Source organism: Pecten maximus, chromosome 17, assembly GCF_902652985.1.
Source record: "Pecten maximus chromosome 17, xPecMax1.1, whole genome shotgun sequence".
Lineage (NCBI taxonomy): Eukaryota > Metazoa > Mollusca > Bivalvia > Pectinida > Pectinidae > Pecten > Pecten maximus.
In genome coordinates this window covers 18819498-18843660 of record NC_047031.1, presented here as the reverse complement: position 1 = coordinate 18843660, position 24163 = coordinate 18819498, and the positions used below count along the sequence as shown (strand labels likewise).

At 33.9% G+C, this 24163-nt stretch overlaps 1 protein-coding gene across 34 annotated transcripts in view; it reads left to right on the top strand.

Annotated features, from left to right (window-relative positions):
- LOC117315970 (location of vulva defective 1-like) overlaps window positions 1–24163 on the top strand; it is a 69424-nt gene that overhangs the window by 3965 nt on the left and 41296 nt on the right. For 24 of the 34 annotated variants that reach the window (XM_033870427.1, XM_033870431.1, XM_033870428.1 and 21 more), the window contains exons 3-9: window positions 9991–10065; window positions 11287–11328; window positions 12372–12665; window positions 13304–13393; window positions 14718–14879; window positions 22532–22654; window positions 23964–24026. In XM_033870427.1, the coding sequence (XP_033726318.1) occupies window positions 9991–10065; window positions 11287–11328; window positions 12372–12665; window positions 13304–13393; window positions 14718–14879; window positions 22532–22654; window positions 23964–24026 (849 nt within the window). The remainder of the gene's footprint in view (window positions 1–9990; window positions 10066–11286; window positions 11329–12371; window positions 12666–13303; window positions 13394–14717; window positions 14880–22531; window positions 22655–23963; window positions 24027–24163) is intronic. The other 10 variants (XM_033870422.1, XM_033870430.1, XM_033870449.1 and 7 more) reach the window with 7 other exon arrangements.

Here is a 24163-nt window from a genome sequence, read left to right as displayed (position 1 = left end):
CCGTTTATCTTTTTTTAAAGATATTTCTTGTTTCGAATACTAATCTAACTTTTCAATAATCCCAAAACCTAACTTGACAAAAAAGACACCGAAAACGAAATGTCTGAACATAGACGATGCCAAGAAACCCGACATTTAAATATAGCGCCATAAACGAAATGGCAGAAAAGTATACCAGTTAAGTGGACGTCATGTCAGTTTAGGCACCAGGTCAGTTTTATTGTCACTTTATATGTAGCCCACTCTCCAAGGCATGTGCTGCAGGGGGTATGAAGTATATTTGCTGTTCTTTTCCTATGAGGCGACTAAATTTGGGCCTTTTTTTTTTTTTAAATATTTCCCCCTCTCTGCAAGGCATGACTTTTTCTAGTGTCTGCGATTTTGGGTTTAGTTCCCTCATGTCTTTTTAACTTGATAAATTACGTTTTTTTTTTTAATTTTCTAATCTCAGCAAGGAAAAGCATATACAATGAAACAAAACTACCCCTACCCTGAATCAGTATACTAGACTAGAGGTTAGTCATGTCAGTGTACAATACACCTGTGACATGACACTCTATTTTAATAGTACTATAACAAGGTCATTATGTTGACCAAGTGTAAGCAGTAACTGCCCTGAAATGATCTGAATTGATTGATAGGGTGTTCGCAAACAGTTATCTCAGGTTATATCTTAATCATAGCATTGTCCTTGTATGTAAACGACAGGCAAACGACCAGCTTGAATTTGGATTCTCCAGTATCAACACTCTCCTTTCTATCAAGTAGCATTTAGAGGTCGAGAATGACTTAATTTTTCAAAAATTAAAACGTTGGCTTTTCCCGAAAGTTTAAAGAACACCCCACCAGTTCTTCTTGAGGAATAGCGGTTTCAAATTCCACATGCTAAAATCCAAAATGGCGGATGGCGTCCATCTTGAATAAAAACTGATAGTTGCAAAATGTGGTGGATATACCAAAAACCCACACTTATTATGTATGCAGTATCCAGAAGTTTCAAAGGATTCTATCTGCATTTCTTGAGAAATAGTGGTAACACCATTCTCAAAATACAAGACCTTCAATGTAGGTCAAAACAAGTTATGCACAAACATAATGTTTAAAATTTAAATTGCTGTTGACGGGACTGTAACATTCTCAATTAAATCTCTATTCTGAACATGAATAGCTGAAAGACCAATTGCTTACGGAAGTCGATTTGAATGGTAAAAAATACGACTATTAAAACAAGATGGCTATTTATCTGTAGATGGGGATTTGACAGGTAATAAGCAATTAAAATATTGACACACTTTCCATTGCTCTGCAGCATAATTATGTGTATGTATTACAACATTAAAAGCCGTGCTCTGCATGTCACCTGAGGCCCTTATGAGAATTTCCCATGTGTGCCCTCAGAGCACAAATTAACTCTTATATTTAACAACAAATGACGCTGTCACTGCCCTCAGGGTCAAAGGTCAAAACAGCGGCCATAGACAAGATTTGTGACATTATCTATGACAAGAACACAAATACACGATGTAAATATTGTTTGTTATCGTATAGTTAAGATGTCTCATCAATCAAACGTGCTTTGGGTGGTGTTCATGGGGTGATAAACGTCACACGTCATTAAGGTATATTTATAGGTATTAGGTAAAAAGTAAACATAACTTTGTAAGGTATTGACGTGTGAAGGTTTAATTGGGTAGTATTGATTGGGTATTCATGAAGTGTGTAAAGGTTTAGTTAGGTAATATTAATTGGGCGGTTCATGAAGTATTTACTAGGGTAATAAATGCATATTTACGACATAATGTTTTAATGTGCATCAAATGTATATTTTCAACATTTCAGTTTTAATAATATTTAACTAGGTATTAACCCATAATTCAATATTAGTTTGGTATTAAAATAATTTACTTTGTATCACTTGTCCACATTGAAGATTGGTTTGGTTTGGTTTGGTTTATTTTGTTTAACGTCCTATTAACAGCTAAGGTCATTTAAGGACGACCTCCCGTGCGTGCGAGATGCATGCGTGTGGTGAGTGCGTATGTGCGATTTGGAAGGCTGCGGTATGTTCGTGTTAAGTATCCTTGTGATAGGCCGGAACTTTGTGAATGTAGTTTTTACAGCGCATACACTAGATATTAACTAAGTATTGATCATACAGTAAAATGGAAGCGTTTTCCAGGCATTGACAGGGTTTTCAATAAAAAGTATAACTTATTAAGCTTAAATAAACTGTCATTGATAAGTAACTAAATATCTACCCAACAATGACTATGTCCATGTAAAAACTATACATAAACTGGGTATTGAAATGTGTATTAGACAGTCATACATAAACATTGTTTTTTTTTTATTTCAGAAGACGTCTAACGTTTTGATTATGTTGTAACTGAATAGTAATTTTATCAAATAAGTATTTCAAAAACAGATCAATAATGTGCTAATTTACTATTTTACTATTATACTAGGTAGCAACTCAATTATTTTGATGCACTTAACTAATAATTTATTATGATCAATTGGCAAATGCTGTTATTCTGTTTGCTTTATTTTATTAAAATTTTAAATACGTTTTAACCATTCAGACAAAGTAATGGCGTTAGCATGCCATTAAAATGACTTCATTAGAGCGCAGCATCCATTAAATAAATAGGAAATATTCGTTAAAGAATGTGTGAACGGAGAAAAATGATACGAAGTACTGACATGCGTGCCAGTTGTATTATGAATGCATTATCAAATTATATATAGATTGGTACAGACTTACATTATCATCTGTCCATATGTATACTTATATGTATAACAATATGTGTGTATATCAAATACATGGCTGTGTGAATTGTGTATTTATTACATTTTTACCAGTGAGATATCGAAAATTTTTCATTATATGAAAGTAAAGTGAACAATATCACTTTATCTGAATTGACCAATCGAAACACTGCTTGCAAATGACAATGGGGAAACTTAAAAGCTGACCAAGTGTATTTTGCCATAAAAAATGTGTTAAACAGGTAAAATAATTATATGTATATGTCGAGATTTAGTGAATATATTTACTGCACAGTTAGAAACAAAAGACATATTTTGGATGGAATTTAAACATGAGGAAATACATCGGTCCGCACAAAACGTATTATCTTAAGAATAACGCATTTCTGGGGATCCTTAATACAGTTGAATTTGAATTGTCTGCCTTTACTACTATAGTGTAATTAATGAGGGTCAATGGATATTCTGTTTGTCCTCACGATGAGTCAACAATAACACCGGTGTTTCAACAGCATGAACAAGGGATATATGACATATTGAATAATAAGCAATGTAACCCAACTGACCGTTACACGCTCGCGGCCCTCACGTTTCTCAGAGATAGATGTCCCTGTCAGTGGCCATTGTTGTCCAGGATGTTCCACCTTGATGACAGAAACTATTTTTATGTCTTTGACAAGACAGGGGTGCTCAGAAACATCACGTTAACTCATGAATTATTTCGTTTCCATAGAGATGACATTTGAACATTATCATGACCAAATACGGGATGGTGTTTGTTGAACTTCAACACGATGTATTGTGTTCAAGGTACGCTTACACCTGAATACTATATTTACCGAATAATAAATAATATTGAGGCATAACTTAATTTCCCACCGATACTGCAAATTAGAAAGTTTTATTGTCTTCTGTGCTTGTGAAGAGGCTGTCTAAAACGGAGAGGTGGAAGTAAGGAAATAAGAAAAGAAAGTTGGAGAGGAATTGTAAAAATTAACAAACGTTCACTTAAAAAATATATACAGTGCAAATATGATAAACATGAATGCAAATGAATAATTCATGGTATTTATCTTAAATGTAGATACTAATAAGTTATAAACGTGTTATTGTATATAACGATATTTTCGTGTACTATTTATAGCATTTAAGTATCATAGAGATTATTAATTAAAACAGCCTTAGTACAATGACTTTCCTAGACACAAAACAAACCTTCAGCTAAAATATATGTAGACATTACAAGCGTTACAGCGCCTCGGACTATAAATAGCAAACTAGTAACAAAAACGTGGCCGGTTAAATGACCACAATTCCTCATGTCAAAAAAACAACCCGTCATAATTAGTAAAGCACCACAATGAGACAGCGGTTTATTAATTTAATTGTGAAAGACATAAATGCTTAAATGTTTGCTTTAATGTAGTGTAATACGTCAAAATCTAATTAATTGTGGTTATTATGTTGATGACGTCATTAGGATATTAAGGGAACACTAATTATTTCTTTCATCTCCCTATTATCATCGTAGATTAAACGTGTTATTAAGCTACAGTAGCTAGAACCTGAGGATTATTACAATTCACCTTGAAATCCAGTTTAACTAAAGTATTAACTACACTCCTCAATTTTTTTCTTATTAGAAAAAATAATAATTGAAACTTCAATAAAAACATTGATGAAACATCAATGAAAAAGTTCTAATTGAAGCATTAATAAAAAATTAATGAAAACATCAAGGGAAATATCAATGAAGACATTTATTAAAGCATTAATTTCTGTTTTCATTTTTATTAAAATAAATGAAATCATCATTGAAATCATTCGTGGAAACATCAATATCTATCATCATCTATATCAATGAAACCATTCAGGAAAATATCGTGAATGAAAACATTTATAAAAATGATAATGAAAAACTCATGAAAACGTAAATAGAAGTCTCCTATAAAATAATGACATTATATCATTCTTTCTATAACAAGCTTGACTTAAAGCACGTCGTTAACATATTTAGAAAATGAAAGTGCACGACAATTTGTTTAATATTCCAATGCGTACGTTAAAAGAATAAGACTGTTTAAGCGATATTTCAACGAAAGATGTGGCCACTGACTGACACTTATATAGTGTCATCACATTGAAATGACACACCTGCACATCCCATCCGTTCACATTACGATAGGCGAGCAAACCTGTCTTTACCACAAGCACACCGTACTCTGAACGTCAAGCAGAGAATAGCAAGTACTAATTTTATATACTTTTGAATGTCATTGCCAGAATATAAAACCAATAACCGCCCTGAAAGGGCCGACCGGTCAACTCAAGGCCAAAGTTAGGCAGTGGCAAAGCTGACGATAGAGTAGGAAGAATAATTGGAGGATTATACGATCCTGCTGTCGGTCGCTTCTCTGAGGGACACTACGGTGTGAACAAACTAGGGTAGTGAATTCTCAAAAGGTAGCTACTAATATGCTCGTGGACTACGTAACATTGTGTGCATTTTAGTCAGTATATTGTATGAAAAATAAGTTCTGTTACACATAAAGGTTTCATAAAGTATTTGCGATGCAATGGAAAACACGTCCTAATAATAAAGTTATTAGTTCGTAACCAATGACTTTTAGTGATGCTATGGCCAAAAATTGTTACAATTTGCAAAAGAAAGTTAGAACAAGTTTACCTGGCCAACAAAGTGTTTAAATATAAATCAATGAGCATATATGTTCATACGATAAATTATGATATAAAGTGTATTAGTTAAAGAATACAGATGTTTACTATTGTTGACTATTGTATTGTTCGCTAGTCATTTATATCATCTCCAATTCTTTGCAAAAAATCATAGTAACGAGAATATATGGCTTACATAAAATATCACAATCCCTATTTATAATATCCACAGTTGATTTGCTCTAACTTGACCTTTTATCAACACCTAAAGCAGATAACCTGTCAAACACCGTATTATCAATCATGGCTACGTCACATGACAGTCGTGCGGTGCATGCCGGGACAACCTACGACAGTTTGTCACATATCTGTCATTTGCGTCAATAAATTGGCTATTTTCTCCACACCTTTTGTCCAGTGACACATATCTGGTCAGATAAGGACTGCTGGGCTATGTACTGACCATTCAGCGCGTGATTGACCTTTCAGACGACACGCTGTTGCTACTGAAGCATTGACAACCGATGTGATCATAAATCCAGAACATATTTTTTGTAGAAATAGACGTTCCAGTTTGACAACACAATTTCTAAGCTAATAAAACAATAGGTTAAGAAGTTTAAACAATATCATTGAATCTTAATTTACATAAAATAGTGTAAACCGAATCAGGAAACATACTGTGTTGTCCTTTTGAGACTTGTCATTGATACTTAGAGCTATTTGACAAAAGAGCGTTCGATTTTATTCGTTTTGTGTTGATATTAATTTTACATCTCTAGAAATCATATCTTTGTTTGCAATTGTGAAAAGAATTTGTACGAAGCGTTTTATCTAACTTTTATTCTGAATTTGCAGGGTTTTAGTTTCAAATGGTAAAATCTTTAAATGCTAGTAATATCTAGCACGTACATTCCTATCAATCACATTTGAGCGAAATAATCCCGATGTACGGACAATAAATGTGCTATTTACATACATACATATATATGACAGTCTATCAGCTTCCCTTAATAGCCAAACTGATATTTTTAAGTTTTTCGATTAGTCATACATCTGCATGTTTACGTATGATCAAATCGGATTCACGACTTGTAAAATATTCAATATGTAATAAATCCTCTTCTTGTTGCATTGCCTGCGATAAAATAAGAATATAAATGTAAGTAAAATCTAAAAACCAAAAATCCAGGAAAACACTAAAATCATATAGTTATAACGGACCGAATCATACGGAATCAGTAATATGAAAGTCATTCTTTGAAGAAGTCCAGTATCTCCTTTTATGCATTACTTTAATACCCTTCCGCGGTCTGACAGTGAAATTGTGGTGTATGACGGTATTGTTACCACTGTCAGACTCATTAATTCACGTAACCGTTTGTGACAAGGCCTCCGCTCTCGACACAAGTGACATCATGATTGTTGTATACGGAAGTTATATAATTCAAAAATTACTAGTTATTCTTTTCTCTGTCTTCCTACTGTGGTATCGTTTGTCTTTGTGTGACTATATATCCTTGTGTCGACATTTACACATTATGATGACAGCGTGCTAAATGGCATCACTTGTGTGTCGGCACTTATAGTGTGATTGTTATTAACATGTTTTATGACATGAAGAAAAAATTTAAAAATGAAATATATAATATTATTTCATTTTTTGTTTTCATTAAATATAATAGCAGCTAAACATATACGCCAGATATATAGTTTAGATCTTAGAAAGAAAGTATTCATTTAAAGTTAGGTTTTTATTCGATGTTTGCGTCAGTTGTTGTCTCTAAACACTTTGTTAATGTAACAGAGAAAGCTACATCAGTAGCCGACTATATCATCGTAACTATAGAGTTAGGTTAGAAATATGACAATCTGTAGCGTAAAAGTTTGACGGATGACACAAAAAAACCTAGGGAGACGAGCATTTTTCAGACGCGTTAGCGATTGGTGCTAGATGGAACGGTTCCATTGACAGGTTGATGACCATACCAAGAGCCTCTCCTACATAGTCAATAGTCAAAATATATTTCCCTAGGACACCAGTTTCTCATTCATAGTTAATGGTCGAAATTCCTAGAACACCAACCATTCATACATAATCAATGGCCAACATCGGCTCCATGGACACAAACCTTTCATACACAGTCGTCATCAAAATTACCTTCCCAGGACACAAGCCTGTCACACATAGTTAATGGTCAAATTTACTTCCCAGGACACAAGCCTGTCACACAAAGTTAATGGTCAAATTTGCTTTCCAGGAATCAAGCCTGTCACACATAGTTAATGGTCAAATTTACTTCCAAGGACAAGCCTGTCACACAAAGTCAATGGTCAAATTTGCTTTCCAGGACACAAGCCTGTCACACATAGTTAATGGTCAAATTTACTTCCAAGGACAAGCCTGTCACACAAAGTCAATGGTCAAATTTGCTTTCCAGGACACAAGCCTGTCACACATAGTTAATGGTCAAATTTACTTTCCAGGACACAAGCCGACTGTCACACTTATTCAATGGTCAAATCAACTTCACAGGACACAAGTCTGTCACTCATAGTCAATGGCCAAATTTACTTCCAAGGACACAAGCCTGTCAAACATAGTAAATGGTCAAATTTACTTCCAAGGACAAGCCTGTCACACAAAGTCAATGGTCAAATTTACTTTCCAGGACTCAAGCCTGTCACAAATAGTTAATGGTCAAATTTACTTCTAAGGACAAGCCTGTCACACAAAGTCAATGGTCAAATTTGCTTTCCAGGCCTCAAGCCTGTCACACATAGTTAATGGTCAAATTTACTTCCGAGGACACAAGCCTGTCACACTTATTCAATGGTCAAATCAACTTCACAGGACACAAGTTTGTCACTCATAGTCAATGGCCAAATTTACTTCCAAGGACACAAGCCTGTCACACATAGTAAATGGTCAAATTTACTTCCAAGGACAAGCCTGTCACACAAAGTCAATGGTCAAATTTACTTTCCAGGACTCAAGCCTGTCACAAATAGTTAATGGTCAAATTTACTTCCAAGGACAAGCCTGTCACACAAAGTCAATGGTCAAATTTGCTTTCCAGGACTCAAGCCTGTCACACATAGTTAATGGTCAAATTTACTTCCTAGGACACAAGCCTGTCACACTTATTCAATGGTCAAATCAACTTCACAGGACACAAGTCTGTCACTCATAGTCAATGGCCAAATTTTCTTTCTAGGACACAGGCCTGTCATACTTATTCAATGGTCAAATCAACTTCACAGGACACGAGCCTGTCACACATAATTAATAGTCAAATTCACTTTCCAGGACTCAAACCTGTCACACATAGTCAATGGCCAAATTTACTTCCCAGGACACAAGCCTGTCACACATAGTCAATGGTCAAATTAACTTCACAGGACACGAGCCTGTCACTCATAGTCAATGGCCAAATTTACTTCCTTGGATACAAGCCTGTCACACAAAGTCAATGGTCAAATTCACTTCCCAGGACACGAGCCTGTCACACATTGTCAATGGTCAAATCTACTTCCCAGGACACAAGCCTGTTACACATCGTCAATGGTCAAATTTACTTCCAAGGACACATTACTCTAATACTTTGTCAATGGTCAAATTAACTCCGCAGGACACAAGCCTGTCAAACTTTAATGTTCTAACTACCTTCCAAGGACAAGCCTCTAATACTTTGTCCATATTCAATAGTCTACATACTGGGTACAGGCCTCTAACACATAATCTATTGTCAAAACCTACCACCTACGACAAAAATGATGGACCTGGATATAGGCATATCCATCAGACACTCTATCAAGTATTGATTCAAGCGTCAACGCTTTAAAAGTTCACCCGCCATCGTTTTAGCCTTTTCAAGGTCATCTTTTAAAGCCTTTTCTTCTTCCCTGCCATCTCGTAAAAGGTTTTTCTTTCACTGCTACTATTCCCTACGGTCAATAAAGCCACATATTTGCTCTTTCTCTCAGTAGTACCTTTTAACTATTTTAAACCGCAACAGCTTACAAGTTTGTTGTTTGTGGGCTAATTCATCATTTCGGTAGGTTTACGCTAAAATCTGAGTACGCCAAAATACGCATACTTAAAACATGTGTACATCAATAAGGTAACTAGCGGGGCTAGGATTGTCCAAGATAACATTAAAACTGATATACAGTATGCATTAACAAAAATCTGAGTACGCCAAAATAGGCATACTTAAAGCATGTACACATCAATGTGATAACTACGGGGCTAGTATTGTCCAAGAAAACATTAAAACTGATATACAGTATGCATTGAAAAAAACCATGATAGAACAGTACCTCTGAACATGAATGCAGTATTGTATACCATATACTCTATAACTGTTAATAATCGCGGGAATTTAAACTTTAAAACGGTATATTTGCGGGAATTACATATGGCGCAAGTGTCTGGGAAATATTTATACCGTATATACTCTTGTCACAACAACCTATATGCATGCTCATGACGGTTCAAGGTCTTAACGTTGCCTATCTGACCACCATGTTTTATCTTTCCAGTGCGATCACAAGAATCAACAGGAACAACAAAAGCGAAAGTAGAATGGTCAGCTAGTCTCCAAAGTGTAGGGCCAGGTAGGTGTTTTATAAACCGTACTATTCTGCTAAAACAATTTGGAGTTACCTTACTAAATAAAAAAAAAAATGCAAGACGTGCTCTGAACACTAAAGTGAATTATTGCGTAAATATCAATTAGTTTATATATAAATTATTAATAGATAACAGTTTGATCGTAGTATGCATATTTGATAGCTGAGAAATAGTATATATAACATTTTCTTATAAATGAAATTATCATCATTATTATCATTTAGACAAAAAGAACAAAAAAACGAAGCAATAAACATCAGATGTAACAAATGTAGATTGAAAATTGCAACAAAATAGCAAGATAAATTATTACATTAACTAATAATAACTATGAGTACATTATCTAGCGTCAGTTGGTCGTTGAGAATTGCTCCGATAATCTATACACCACTAAAACTGCGTTGCGGGATGTATAAATGTTTATGTGAACTATACGTTTTTATTTGTATGCATGTTCCTATATACATATATTTGTTACAATAATCATATTATAAATTAATTATATCACAATAATTATGTTAAACTATATGAATTATATCATAATAATTATATACTATACTAATTATATCATAATGATTATACTATTCTATATTAATTATATAATTATAATCAATTACATCATAATTATATTATAATAATAAATATATTACTTGTATACTATATTTTATTTATTACAATACTGTTTGTGTATATCATTCCTATGTTCTTTGCCTGAACTTTTTCTGCTTTTCTGCTATTTCTTTTATTCTGTGTCATTACCAGCATTCTCGGCGTTCACGTTTATTACGAAGTATAAAAAATGTGTTCATATCTTAAATAACTGAAATGTATATAAATATACATATCACAAAAAAGGATAAGTCAGGTAATATTAACAATAAAACAAAAATAAAAACTCTGGTAAAAATTGTTAAAAAGTTAACCTATTTTTTTTACATCGTTTAGCTTATTTATCATTGGTATACAAAAATGACAATGGTATGATTCTTTTCCCAAAATAACTTTTTAATCAAATATATGTTGGCCTACGGCCAAGCTCCCAAAACAGACTTCAGCTATAGCATCGTCATGCTGCTGTATAAAATAACGTATTAATATTGATATGAATGACCTTAGAATTAACGTCATCGACATATGACGTCACTTAGGTGATTTGGCGTCACTTAAGCCTGACGTCATGTTTATTATTACGTCACATGTTCCAGGTATTCCTATTCAACACTGGGGTAAATCAGTGTCTTCACGTGGTAAGGACGTATTAGCGAACATTATACTTAGCGAACGCTGCGGGAAGCTTAACATAATGCTTTGATGAAATTTATTTTATTATACAAATTAGCATTTTATTCATTTATATATTTTGCGGAATTCAATTTTGATACATGATTGGCGTCGGATTTTACAAATACGTCGATGATGATAAAATTGCGCTTCCCAAATGCTCATATAGAAAAAAGCTAGCTTAGACTCGTATATCTATAAGATGATATATTTAATTTTGGCATGTATATATATATTGTCAAGAGCTGAAATATATAATATATTTGTTATATATATATAGTCAAGAGCTGAAATATACAATATATAAATTTTTATTCGTGATGCATGACAAAGACATTCGCACGTGTTTTGTATCTATTATATTCTATATTTAGCTACTGATTCTAAAGTGTTGCTGAAAAGTCTTTTATGAAGGGTCACATTAGCTCAATAACGAAATCGTTCAACAGTATAAATGGTAGTCTTTAGTATGATATATGTATTTGTAGCATCTAAACATAACTAGATCTCAGATATTAACATTACTTTCAAAACGAATGTTTTTTTATTTCTTTGTTAACGAAGATTTTACAAACATCATATTACAGTCAAATGGATAAGCGATATCAATAAATGCAGATAAAATATATAATTATCATTAATCCTCGACTGCAAAACGAAAATCATAATCCTGATCCAATTAATATCGAGTATAATTTGGAAAGATACACAAGCCAGTTATTGATGCTTTAAAATATAGTAGATTACGTTTTCTACTTATATTCTATGCATATTTCAGTCAAATTGTTTCGAGATATAAGTCATGTTCATGAAGTTGTTGATATATTGATACTAAGAACACACTCTCGCCTGTTCCTGCCTTGATACAATCAATTTGTATATTAGGTAGTTTTCTACCCCGTTCTGGCTTATATTGCTTTCAATTACTGTATGCAATGGTGCTGTACACCTGCAATCTGTAAGTGTCAACTTGACAAGTTCTAACTATTCTAATATACGGGTATGCTAGGGAATCAAACAAAAGAGGTGTCGCCGAACAAGAAAACACTTCCGGTTATAGTTCCGGCTTCCGGTATTCCGGGGAAGAAGGGGGCTGGTACAACGAACGCACCAGGGACAACGATGTCACCGCTACAGAAGGCTATTAACCAGTTACTTGCAGCAGCCAAAAAAGAAAAGTCAGTTTCCCAGAAAGTCACGTCGTCTACCCTAAATGACCTATTCACAAATAAAGTTTCGATGTCGAAGTCAACTTCTAACATGCAAGTGGAATCCGAAAAAGTTCCCGGACTAAACCTGCCAGGTAGGTTTTTCTTTATTATTCTGTCCATGTTACATTGGATATTCAGATAAAATGACGCTTTGTATGACATGGATTAACAGGTGCTATAAGTTTAGTACGAAGCGATTTAAGTAGCTAAGTACTATTGCAGCCATGTGATAACGTTGGAGAACAATAACAAGGGAATATTTTACTTCAGAAAATGTACACTGTTATTGTATTGCTTTTAGAGTTCAAAGCTACGATAATTACTAAAATAGACATGGTTGAAGTAACTTCAAAATCACATTATCATACGTGCATAAACGTGTGTGGCTATAATCCAAGGTGTGCTGTCATATATATACTCCTTTTACAATAGTTTTACTCATTAGTTACAGCAGTAAACAGGAGACAGTGACCTTATGATTTTCTCCGTTAATTTGTTTGTTCATTTCTTTGTATCAGCGGCGGATCCAAGGATGTTTTGGGGATAAGATGAAGTTTAAATTTAAAAGACCGTAGTAATGATTTTTTATTGCAAGTATAAGCTAAATCCTTTTACCGCGTTAGAGTAAAGCTATCCCTACTCACAACAACTACCTGGATCCGCCATTTTGAATAGTAGGTAGTGCTCTAATGGTTATAATCTCTAAATCTATCTGTATATATACGAACAGGTGTGTTTATACCCAAACTTCCTCAGCCAAGGAAACAACAGTTTGACAATCTTCTTGGATCAAGACGTCGAACGATTTCTGCTAAAGAAGGTGTGACCTTTTAATACGTAGAACTAATCCTCTAGCATTGTCTGCTTAAATAACATTCCTGTTGCTTTCAAAATCCTCCTGGTACATTTCATTCAAGGTAATTTCCCGGTCCAGTAGATATGGGTATTTTGGAATAAATTCAGTTTTATTTGTTTTATCGCAATGTTCTTTATCGGGTTTGTACCTGTTGTGCCGATACAAATCTGCTGTACTCGTAATGGAACCTGGCATACCAGCAGAACCGGACCGGCTCGCGTGGTTCGTTTCCTGAAACGTACCAATTCAAGATGGCGGAACTGTGATACTTCATTCGTCCTACTAATGTACGCTTTGTAAAAAACGAGACGGGGAATCTTCATTTGCGATGAAATTGTATAAATCATACGTGTTGATATATGACCGAACTAATAAGGTATTGATTTTACATCTGTTACATTGTAAAAAGAAAAGAGTTTTTAATGTTTCAAGCGTATACTATGTAGAGACGGCCGCCATCTTGGAAACTCAATTGAAATTCAATTGCCTTGCATTATGTGGTATCGTACCTATTCAGTACAACTGGTACGAGCCAAATAAAAAAACAGACGGCCAATTGATTAGTATGCATCGGTGAGGAGAGACGTCATCAAATAATGATTGACATCTAATTAAAGCACAATATGTAGAGACCAGCTCTGAACCGGTATCAGAGTGATTTCTTATTTCGTATAATTGTTTTGCACCATTTAAGAAAAAAAAACAAAAAAAAAACAGTTCTGCATTTGAAGGTCTTAGAACCGTTTCCTATGACATACGTTTTTATCTCTGATGATATGTTGCATTCATCAAGGTGGCATCTTAAAGACAAAGGAATAATTATGATCGATTAGAAACAAGAATTAAGTGTTGTATATGTCTTACCATACCACACGTTATCGTACGCAATCACCGCCCACCAAATGGTTGTTCTTATTATTGTATCTATAAAATTTGGAGTGAATATAATCAATTGCACACTGAAGAAGTTAGTTCGTGCTGTACCCGGCCTCTGTATTTTGTATGTATTTTACGGTCTAATAAGCGGTTACTTTTAGGATGCTGTTATTTAGTATTTTTCGTTTGTTGATATTAACTAGTGAGTTATTTATTTTATTTATTTATTTAACGGGTTTTACGTCTGCTATTATGGCCTTGTCATTATGCATTTTTATATCAAACAGTGTATTCGCCGTCGGCGCTGTAGCACCCTTAGGTTGGTTAGCGAGAAAATTCTGAATATTTCCATTCGTGATTAAATGATGTCGTTTCCTGCAGTGATAGCATTTGTGTCTGATTTCATCCACAGCCAGTATGTTCAGAAATAACAGAAAGAGAACCATCGCCCCGACCACACAGCGTGCCACCAAGGCTACGCCATCCCCCGCCTCCCGTACCACCCCATCCCTTACCCTTCCACCTCCTCCTCCCTTCACGATTACACATCACCAAACATCAAACTTTGCCAGAGGTAAGCCGAAGACTTAGCTGTAGAATAGGATGTCTGATATTACACTTCCGATTTATAGAGAAATAGAGAAAGCACATTCACTAATGGGATAAAGAGAGAGACGTTGATGTTAGGCTGCACTCTCACGTTTGTCTGGCTTTATCAATATACTTATATTAGACACTATTAAATACTATCATTATTAGTCTAGGAAACTGTTTAGTGTATACTAATAGCATATGTTCTTAATCAACCATAGAATACTGAACCTTAATCAGTTTCGGTTTTTGATTTTTCGGTTTCCAGTCTTCGGTCTTCATTGGTCCCTCTTCCCTGAATTAGATAGTGGAACTGTGAAGATTGGACAGATTCTTTTGATCTGCTAAATGATATATATTATAATACTATAATCTAATCTGATTATGGTAATACAAGTGTTCTTCGTCAGCCTTGACTTTTTCTTTGAAACACGATGATGAAGCAGTCATTTCCGATAGCGGGTCTTTATGTTATTTTTCCCATCGACTTACGTCTTTTATTTGCTGCAATACATTTTCTAGAGCCTTGTTTTCCGGAAACAGTGAAAAGACCAAATATATCTTCTGCGTTCATTGCAACACCTCGGATCCTTAACCTTTCTTTTCTTCTCCCTACCACTCTGTCTTTCTATGCTTTGTTTTTTTTCTGCAGCTGTCTCCTTGCCTCCCATCCTCATTTGACTCTGGCTGTTGCGACAGCGTTAAACCCCTGAAAAAAGTCTTTTATAGAAACAGTGTTATTGTAACTATTCTAGCCAACCAGTCATCCGCGTTGACTGGTATTGCAGGTAACTCCCTATGACATAAGGATTTATTGTTGTTATCTCTAGTATATGTCTGCCTCGGTTTCATCCCCTCTCTTCGTGCTTTGCTGTCTTGTTCTTAACCACTGTTTTCATTGTATGTTGCCTCGTTCTCAACCTCTGTTGTCATTGTATGTTGCCTCGTTCTCAACCTCTGTTGTCATTGTGTGTTGCCTCGTTCTCAACCTCTGTTGTCATTGTATGTTGCCTCATCTCAACCTCTGTTGTCATTTTTATGTTCCCTCGTTCTCAACCTCTGTTGTCATTTTTATCTTATCTCGTTCTCAACCTCTGTTGTCATTTTTATGTTATCTCGTTCTCAACTTCTGTTTTCATTTTATATTGCCTCGTTCTCAATCACTGTTGTCATGGTATGTTGCCTCGTTCTCAACCCTTTGTCATATCTACGTTGCCTCTTTCTCAACTGCATTCGTCATTGTATGTTGCCTCCTCGTTCTCGACTTCTTTTGTCACAGTATGTTGTCAGACAGTGAATTCGTAGTGAAATGGGCCAATGGGCTATGCGATATTTACCTGAACATCAGTGTTTCTATTTTACAGGCTATGTCTCTTCTAACACTTTTTCATTTAACACTGATATGTTTCATCTAATCGAGGTAGTACCATATGAGGTGAAGATATAGTTTTCATCTATCTCCTCTTATTAACATCATCATAGTATTCATTAGATCATTAGACTATGACAACTAATATAGAGAATTAACATCAGATCAAATACTTACGTTACTTTTTAGTTACAAACCACTTGGAAGGCATTTGGTGTTTAGCTAAAACATTACCGTATAATATTAAACCATGTCATTGCTGAATATGTCATTAAGGAGGAAGATATTGCATATAAACTGTACGGAATTAGCTTTAATGACCTAATTCTATAGACTCTAATGAAGCACATTAAATGTAAGGTGAAATAGAAATAGTGATATCTATTTATCATAAAGTATCAAATTCACATGCATATTCCATGTAATTCTGTGCGGTGAGCTGAAATAAAGCTACTGGTAGACGATCATTAGACATTTATATAATTGATAATGTTCCTATTACACATACATCGGATTCTACTAAACTTACCACAGAAGAAATATTAATTATCAAATAATCCTTATATGGAAGCGATATATATGTAATACCTGAATGAAATTTGTATACAAACCTCAACTATTTTCTTGGCTGCTTAAGAACTTTCTTACGAAAAACAGTAGAACGAATTTTGTTGAGGTATCATACAGTTGTATCTCGTTATCCCGAAGTCAGTCAGGACCTTAACAAAAGGTAGAGATATGTGGAGAATTCCAGGTTACAGAGTACATGGTATAGAATTGTTTTAACTGTATACCTGAATTTTTACTTCAAGTTAAGCAAGTATTCGAGTTTAAAGAGTCTGGGATAAGGAAAGTTGACTGATAATTTGATGTCTGACAGTATACAATCGGCGTAAATGTTGTTTTACATATTTATCATATGTCTATTTCACTATACTTTTAATTGTGACAATTATCATAATTATGAATAAAATATTGTTGACCTTCTATGATTTTGACTAAGTAAATATAGACACAAACGAATAACCAAGTCAAATAAAGAAAAAATCAGCGATGGTATCTGGAAAAAAATAATTCTATCAATAATGAATTAATGTTTTTGAATGTTTATTTTAAAGGCTGATCAAAAAGGTTAAATTCCGACATTTTATTTTTAACAGTTAAAACAACGGTATATAGTGGGAAGTACTTCATTAGTATTTCTCAAATGTCAAACAATTGTAAGTTTCCCTTTCATCGATAGTTGTACATTGTAATTTAATTTTTTTAGACTGACTGGGCATAGACATATTGTCAAAAGACCGTGATATTGTTTCTTTAGTGTGAAGTCACAAATATTTGAAGGCATAAAAGCGTCATGTAATTAGTCTTTTCCACACAGGTATGAGAAACAATTTATTGATGATGTAATGTTTAATTTTGTAAAAGCCTTAATTAAAGATGTGACGTTATCAATTTGCGACATGATGACGCCGCACAATTGTGAATGTTCCCTATCCCATGTGACATAGCGTTATTCCCTCCCTCCGGGATCACCATGTGAAGTATGTGGGAAATCATTGATATCAATATTTGTTTCATTGTTCCTAAGGCCTGCGGCACCTACACCTACTTTTAGGATATGATCCAAACGTCCATTTCCCACCAGGCAGAAATGTCTACACAAAAATAAGCAACCGTACACCGTACCGTACAAACCAAACGCCAACTATGAAAGGTGATTCAATATAGTTATTATCCACAAGCTTCATTTGCTTATAGCTGTCTGCCGCATATGTCTAACACAATACCCCCACTGGGAGGAGAATACATACAAACAGATACAGCGTGATATAAGAAAATATGTAAAGAATTGTATTCTTTAAAATCTAACGACTACACAACATTAAACATATGTTTTAAAGTAAATTGCCTTCTCATTAGATAAAATGTCTACCTAACAGTTTCACCTACAATATAATATATTTCGCATTGGAGAAAAATGTAATATTTCTGAAATGAATGAGGCGTTTCCAAACACAAACGTACATGATCTGTATTGTTCTGTCAATCGTGAATAATTCATGTTAATTTATACATTAAACTAAACAAGATGTTTGTATATCCATTGGTGAATGTATAGAAGAAATTCTCGTTATATTACTAATGGATGGGGGACGTTATGGGATATGAAGGTAAAATCCAAAAACACACCGGGGCAAAGTTGTTATATAGCAAGACGCGAATGGGGGATAACTTTGAATTAACAATACATCTAGAAACATTGAAATTGCTAAAGATAAAATTGATTTATATAATTAGATGTCAATATATGATATGAAATACATATGTAAATCAGTTAAACACATGTTTAGTAGTTTTATAGGTGCATATGTAAATCAGTTAGACATACAGGTAAAAAGTCCCTTTTAAATACGGATTAGGTAATTGATACAGCCAGGTAATGAACCTAGAAAACATAAATACCGACATTAATACATATGTTAATGTATATGTAAATATTTTTATCAGTTCTAATGTTCTCAAAGTTTTATGGTAATGATAAAAACTTAATTGGGTCAAGGTGTGTGAGTGTATATGTCAAACCTATCAAAATGCAATTAAGCCCTCCCAGTCTGGTCCTGCTTTTTAATGCTTTCGGTGATATTTGCGCACGGACAATACTTGAGCTTTTCATATATATTTCATATATACGGATTGCTACATATATACATACTATATTTAATGTATTGTGAAAGTGAAAGATAAGCAAAGAAAACCATATACTATGCTTGGTGACTGCTGATTACCATTAGATACATCATATAAGACAGACCAACAGACATAAAAACGAAATATTGATTGTCAAGTGTTCTATACGAAGTTACATTTGGTAACTATAAAACAAAATAGCCAGACTGATAGACTAATGTATGTGTGTTGCTAAACAATATAGTTCTACGCGTGTTGAATAACAGACTATATAATTGAGCCGATAGAGTAACGTTTAAGCATTACTATATAAACCATACGAGCAACAAGATAAACCATTTAAGATTAGTTGGCACAATCTAAGATAGACTCTTGTATGGTTAGTGGTATGCAGACCATGTCATATATATGTTTTCTATTAAACGGAGACTAATGAAACAATAAAAACAGGCCGTCATATCTTTGTACCGCTCCGCCTCAATGAACATAGTCACCTCATTTCCCGTTGAAGATTATGGGTCGCGTGCTTTTGTTCTGAGAGACGAATCACTTTCTTGCCAGCGTGTGAATACATTCACTGAGTTTACAATGGCGATCGAGTTCTGTACCGCCTCAGACTTGAATGCACTTTCATTTTGTGAATTGTGTAACATTGTTATAAACGTATATAAACCCAAGTTGAATAGCGGCTTTATGTGCTAATAAAAATGCCAGTATAATGCAGACAGTTTAGAAAACAGGATCTGACAGAACACTGACACTCCCGATAGCACCGAGCACATGACCTACGTAGCGCAGTAGGTCTAACGTTAGCTGTATCTCGAATGCCATGCTTGATACCATTTTAGTGGTCACAGAAAATACACCTCAATTTTAACTCTATATAACAACACCAAACAGTCTGTAGCAGCAGTATGCTATATCGAGCACAGGGACATATTATTGTCGTAATTTGACTCAATCTAAACCTATGGAGGACACAAGTTCCCAGCTGTCGAATACCGCGATTTTCTAATCAATGTTTCTTTACTTACTATTATCAGAATTTACATCCCAAAACGCCAGTACGACAATGAAATCCAATTTTTCAAGAGCACAATGTACATCATCAGCTAACCTGCGACTAAAATACACATTGTTACACTTTTTCTGGAGCTCTGAATATCCCGGCTTATTAGACTGCATCACATACGGTCACAGGGGTTCGGCGTTAAATTTTGAGTAACATATGACACCTATAAGTAATCGAAATGCTAAAAAGCCAACATTCATTCAAATTATAAAACCTTACAAAATCCATTTTTTCCAAGGCTTTAGAGAGTATATAAACTCTGTTTTTTTAATGTTGTGATATTTCACTGAACAGCTGTCGTCACGTTAACCTTGTGCTCATTTTGTAACCGAGTCCCTGTGTCTCGAGTGACCAAATCACACAAATACTATACTGTCAACACTGCACTTTAAATTCGTATTGATATGGGTATTGCTAAGTTTTTATTAAATGAACATTTTACCTTGAAAATGTCGTATTTATATGTATCAACATCGTAATAATCAAAACGTGTATGGGAATATATTTTGTGTTGCCTTGGCGACGAGAATAGCTAAATGTCTGCTGTTCCACTGCTGTGCACACATGTACGATAAGTATAACAATGTTACAAAATAGCATACTTACGTCACACCGTTGTGACCGAATTTTGCAATCTGGTGGCGAAGTTTTTAATTTGGTTAACGTAAATATATGGTACATGAACTGCTTCGCAGTTCACTTCATTTGCACGAAGTTCACTTCCCTTCATCAGTCCATGCAAGCAACAAAATTGACAATCAATCCTTAAGTGTAACTATCACATGAGTCATGCAATACATATTGGTACATGTTTATAACATAAGACAGCCAAACAGACAGAACAGGAGATTGGCGTATATTTACTTCCATATACATTTACAACAGACGGGTACATGGTTTGCCATAGAAGAAACCATACACCACAGACTGTTAGTCTTTAAAATTCTCGTGAAAGGAGCCAATGCGGTATTTACACCTTCATATATGCTTTGAAACTAACATTGCCAAATAATTATTCTCATCGTCTTATTTTTCGTTTACAATGCAAGTGTAGTCACAGATTTGGGGTTCTTTTGCGAATTATGATGGAAACCTTGCATCATTTGCTTTCCAGGTAATGTTTATATTATTCGTTTGCAGCGATGCTTGTATGACATTTATCTGCAAGTAGGATTCAATATGACGGAATAGACTCATTAATTGTCTTGTCAAGTCACATGCAATTCTTATTATTCTTTCGATGATCATACAGTATATTATTACACGTAGTTAGCATTACTAGACAACATATGGTAATATGGTATAATTATCATCAATCGATAAATGATCCTCTCATGATTTACTATTGTCCTCCTCTTTATTTGATCCACGTGATAGATTTATGAATGAAATTCAAAGTGATTCCATACACCTTCTGCTGGACATTACTGAATGATATATTTAAATCATTTCGATAGACGACCGTGCATGATCTTCTCGTGTACCACTTTGATTTAAAAAATGTTCGAGGACCATATAAAAACACGTTATTATATCTTCCAGACGATGATATTTTTATAGGGTTGTCCCACGGGTATAACTGATTTCTGGAGAAGAGATTGAAGGCTTTAGAGCTTGTGCCTAGTTACACTAGTTGCAATTTAGTTAGAAATATGTATATTATTTATAGTTGCAGGTTGTGATGTAGGTTTTGATGTAGGTTGTGATGTAAGTTATGATGTAGCTTGAAGACTGACAATATACGCATGCTCACATATAATGTAAATAGAATAGTACTAATATGTTTTGTGTGTATCGGATAACTATGTAATTTGTTGAGTTCTTTTGATTCAGCGTCAGGAATAAATTACAGTAAGATAATTATATAATAAGTACTTAGATAGGAAACAGTTTCATCCATGTAAACTAAATTGTTGGTTGTTTTCATATACTGTAAGCGTACATATTAAGCGGAAATATTTTCAGCGTATTTCGCGTCTTTGTAGTCTTATATTGACAGTGACAAGCATTTGTGTGCACTGTCGAATCATTCTGTTAATAAGTATAAATTTGAAGAGTGCTTAAAGCCTGGTTTGTCAATATGTGTACGTTTAGAGTAACTTCATTTGTTCCGATATTGACGACTTTTGTGTTTTGTTATAATAAAACATCTTCAATTCCTAATAGTTAAAGCTAGGTCACACCAAACATCGGTTAGAATGAATATTAAATAGTGATTCCTAACAATATATAAGCTAAAGTTCTGTGGAGAAAAATTAATATACCGTTGTAATATATTTATATCAGTATTATCTGAAAACTTTAAATGCTAGTTGTGCAGTCAATTTACACAGGAACTTATGTTCGAGCAGTATTTATTCCAAACCGTTCACAGGGGAAATCAATAAAGCAAAATGAGGTGATACTGAATGAGAATGGGGTCAATATTTTGTGTCAAATTATTAATTGCGGATTTATTTGTGGATAAATTATTAAGTATTATGTTATTTCATTCAATTTTTAGCGAGAGCTTCGGTTTCTCAAAGAAGTACACCAACTGAAAAACCTCGTCCGGCAGCTAAAGTTGTAATCACTAAGACAACAACAACTACTACAACACCAAAACCAACCACGACGACCACACGAGGTATACATATTACATATACATACATATGTTTAGTTATACATATAAATTATACAATATTACTTGTAATATAAAATCCTCTTTTATGTTATCAATTATATATATATTACATACTCTCTATTTTCTGTGTGTAAGTCCTTGGTGGAGTTGTAGTAATTATTTCCATACTTAGCATGTTCTGTCTATTATTTTATGATTGCCGATGTATTCACAGAATATGGTATTAATTTCATGCCACAATTAAACGCTGACGCTAAAGATTTCAGATATTGTTATAACCTTAAATTCAGATATTAAAGATACAGAATAAATATCGGGGAATTACTGACCTATGTATTTAAGTGTCAAACACATAAATTCTCAATATTCGTCAAAATCATGTAGACATGTTCAAATATTCCCCCAAAATACTTCAAATGGATTATTATGACATCATCAGAATGATTTTTTTTTTATCTTTGGCGGCTCTTTCATGTGAAAATCATTAATTTCTTTTCTTAAACTTCTATATGAAAAAGAGTCAATGTAGGATGTTTGTATCTAAATGATAAATGCATGGTTTTGTGACACTGCAATAAAACACGGTTAAATTAACATTATTTCATTGAATATAAAAACACTATTCATTCATTCTTATATAAAATAAAAAGGATGTGTTTCTTATAAAAAGCTCGCCGATTTAAATTTATCTATTTAACAATATACAACATATAAAGTATACCGAACGAAGCAAGTGTCAATACACTTATATAAATCTGACACATCTTTATATAGATCGACGTTACATAACAGCATAGACATGATAAACACAACATCGTATCATAATGAAATTAGTCTCTTGTGAAAAAATCAGTTAAATCAGGTAAATACATTGTAAACAAATATTGATAGGTAAATTTAAATGAAGATAAATATATTTTCAGAATATTTCATTACATTATTAAAAATAAATAAATTTAATAAATAAATACATATATATATATATAAATACAAAACCAAAACTTCATTCTATGAATTTGAAGGTATCATTAACGAGATTACGAACAATTAGGAAACGGTTTATTAGGTAAACAACGTTTGAGGTAAACATTATTACAATCAGAATAAAGATTTAATCAACAACAACAAGAAGTGTGATGATTGATATTTAGTTGTATATTAGATATCTTTCATTGCTGGCATTCATTGTTTGTCGCAATTATGACCGTTGCGTGTAATGTTTTGTTACTCAGCGATATATAATAAATGTCTTATTGAAGGGAATAATAAATAACTTATTATATAAACGCTTTGTGTAATGTTTGTTACCCAGCTACGACAACAACTACAACTCCAACCACAACTCCAACAACTACCACAACTACAACGACACCAGGTATGGGAACTACGTCGAATCCGGTTATCACATGATCACCCAAGGACTTCCGGTTCCCTTGTCATCCCTTAATTGTTTAACATAGCATTATTAACTCACATTTAACATGTCTCGATTTAAAGTCCCTGTTAAAGAAC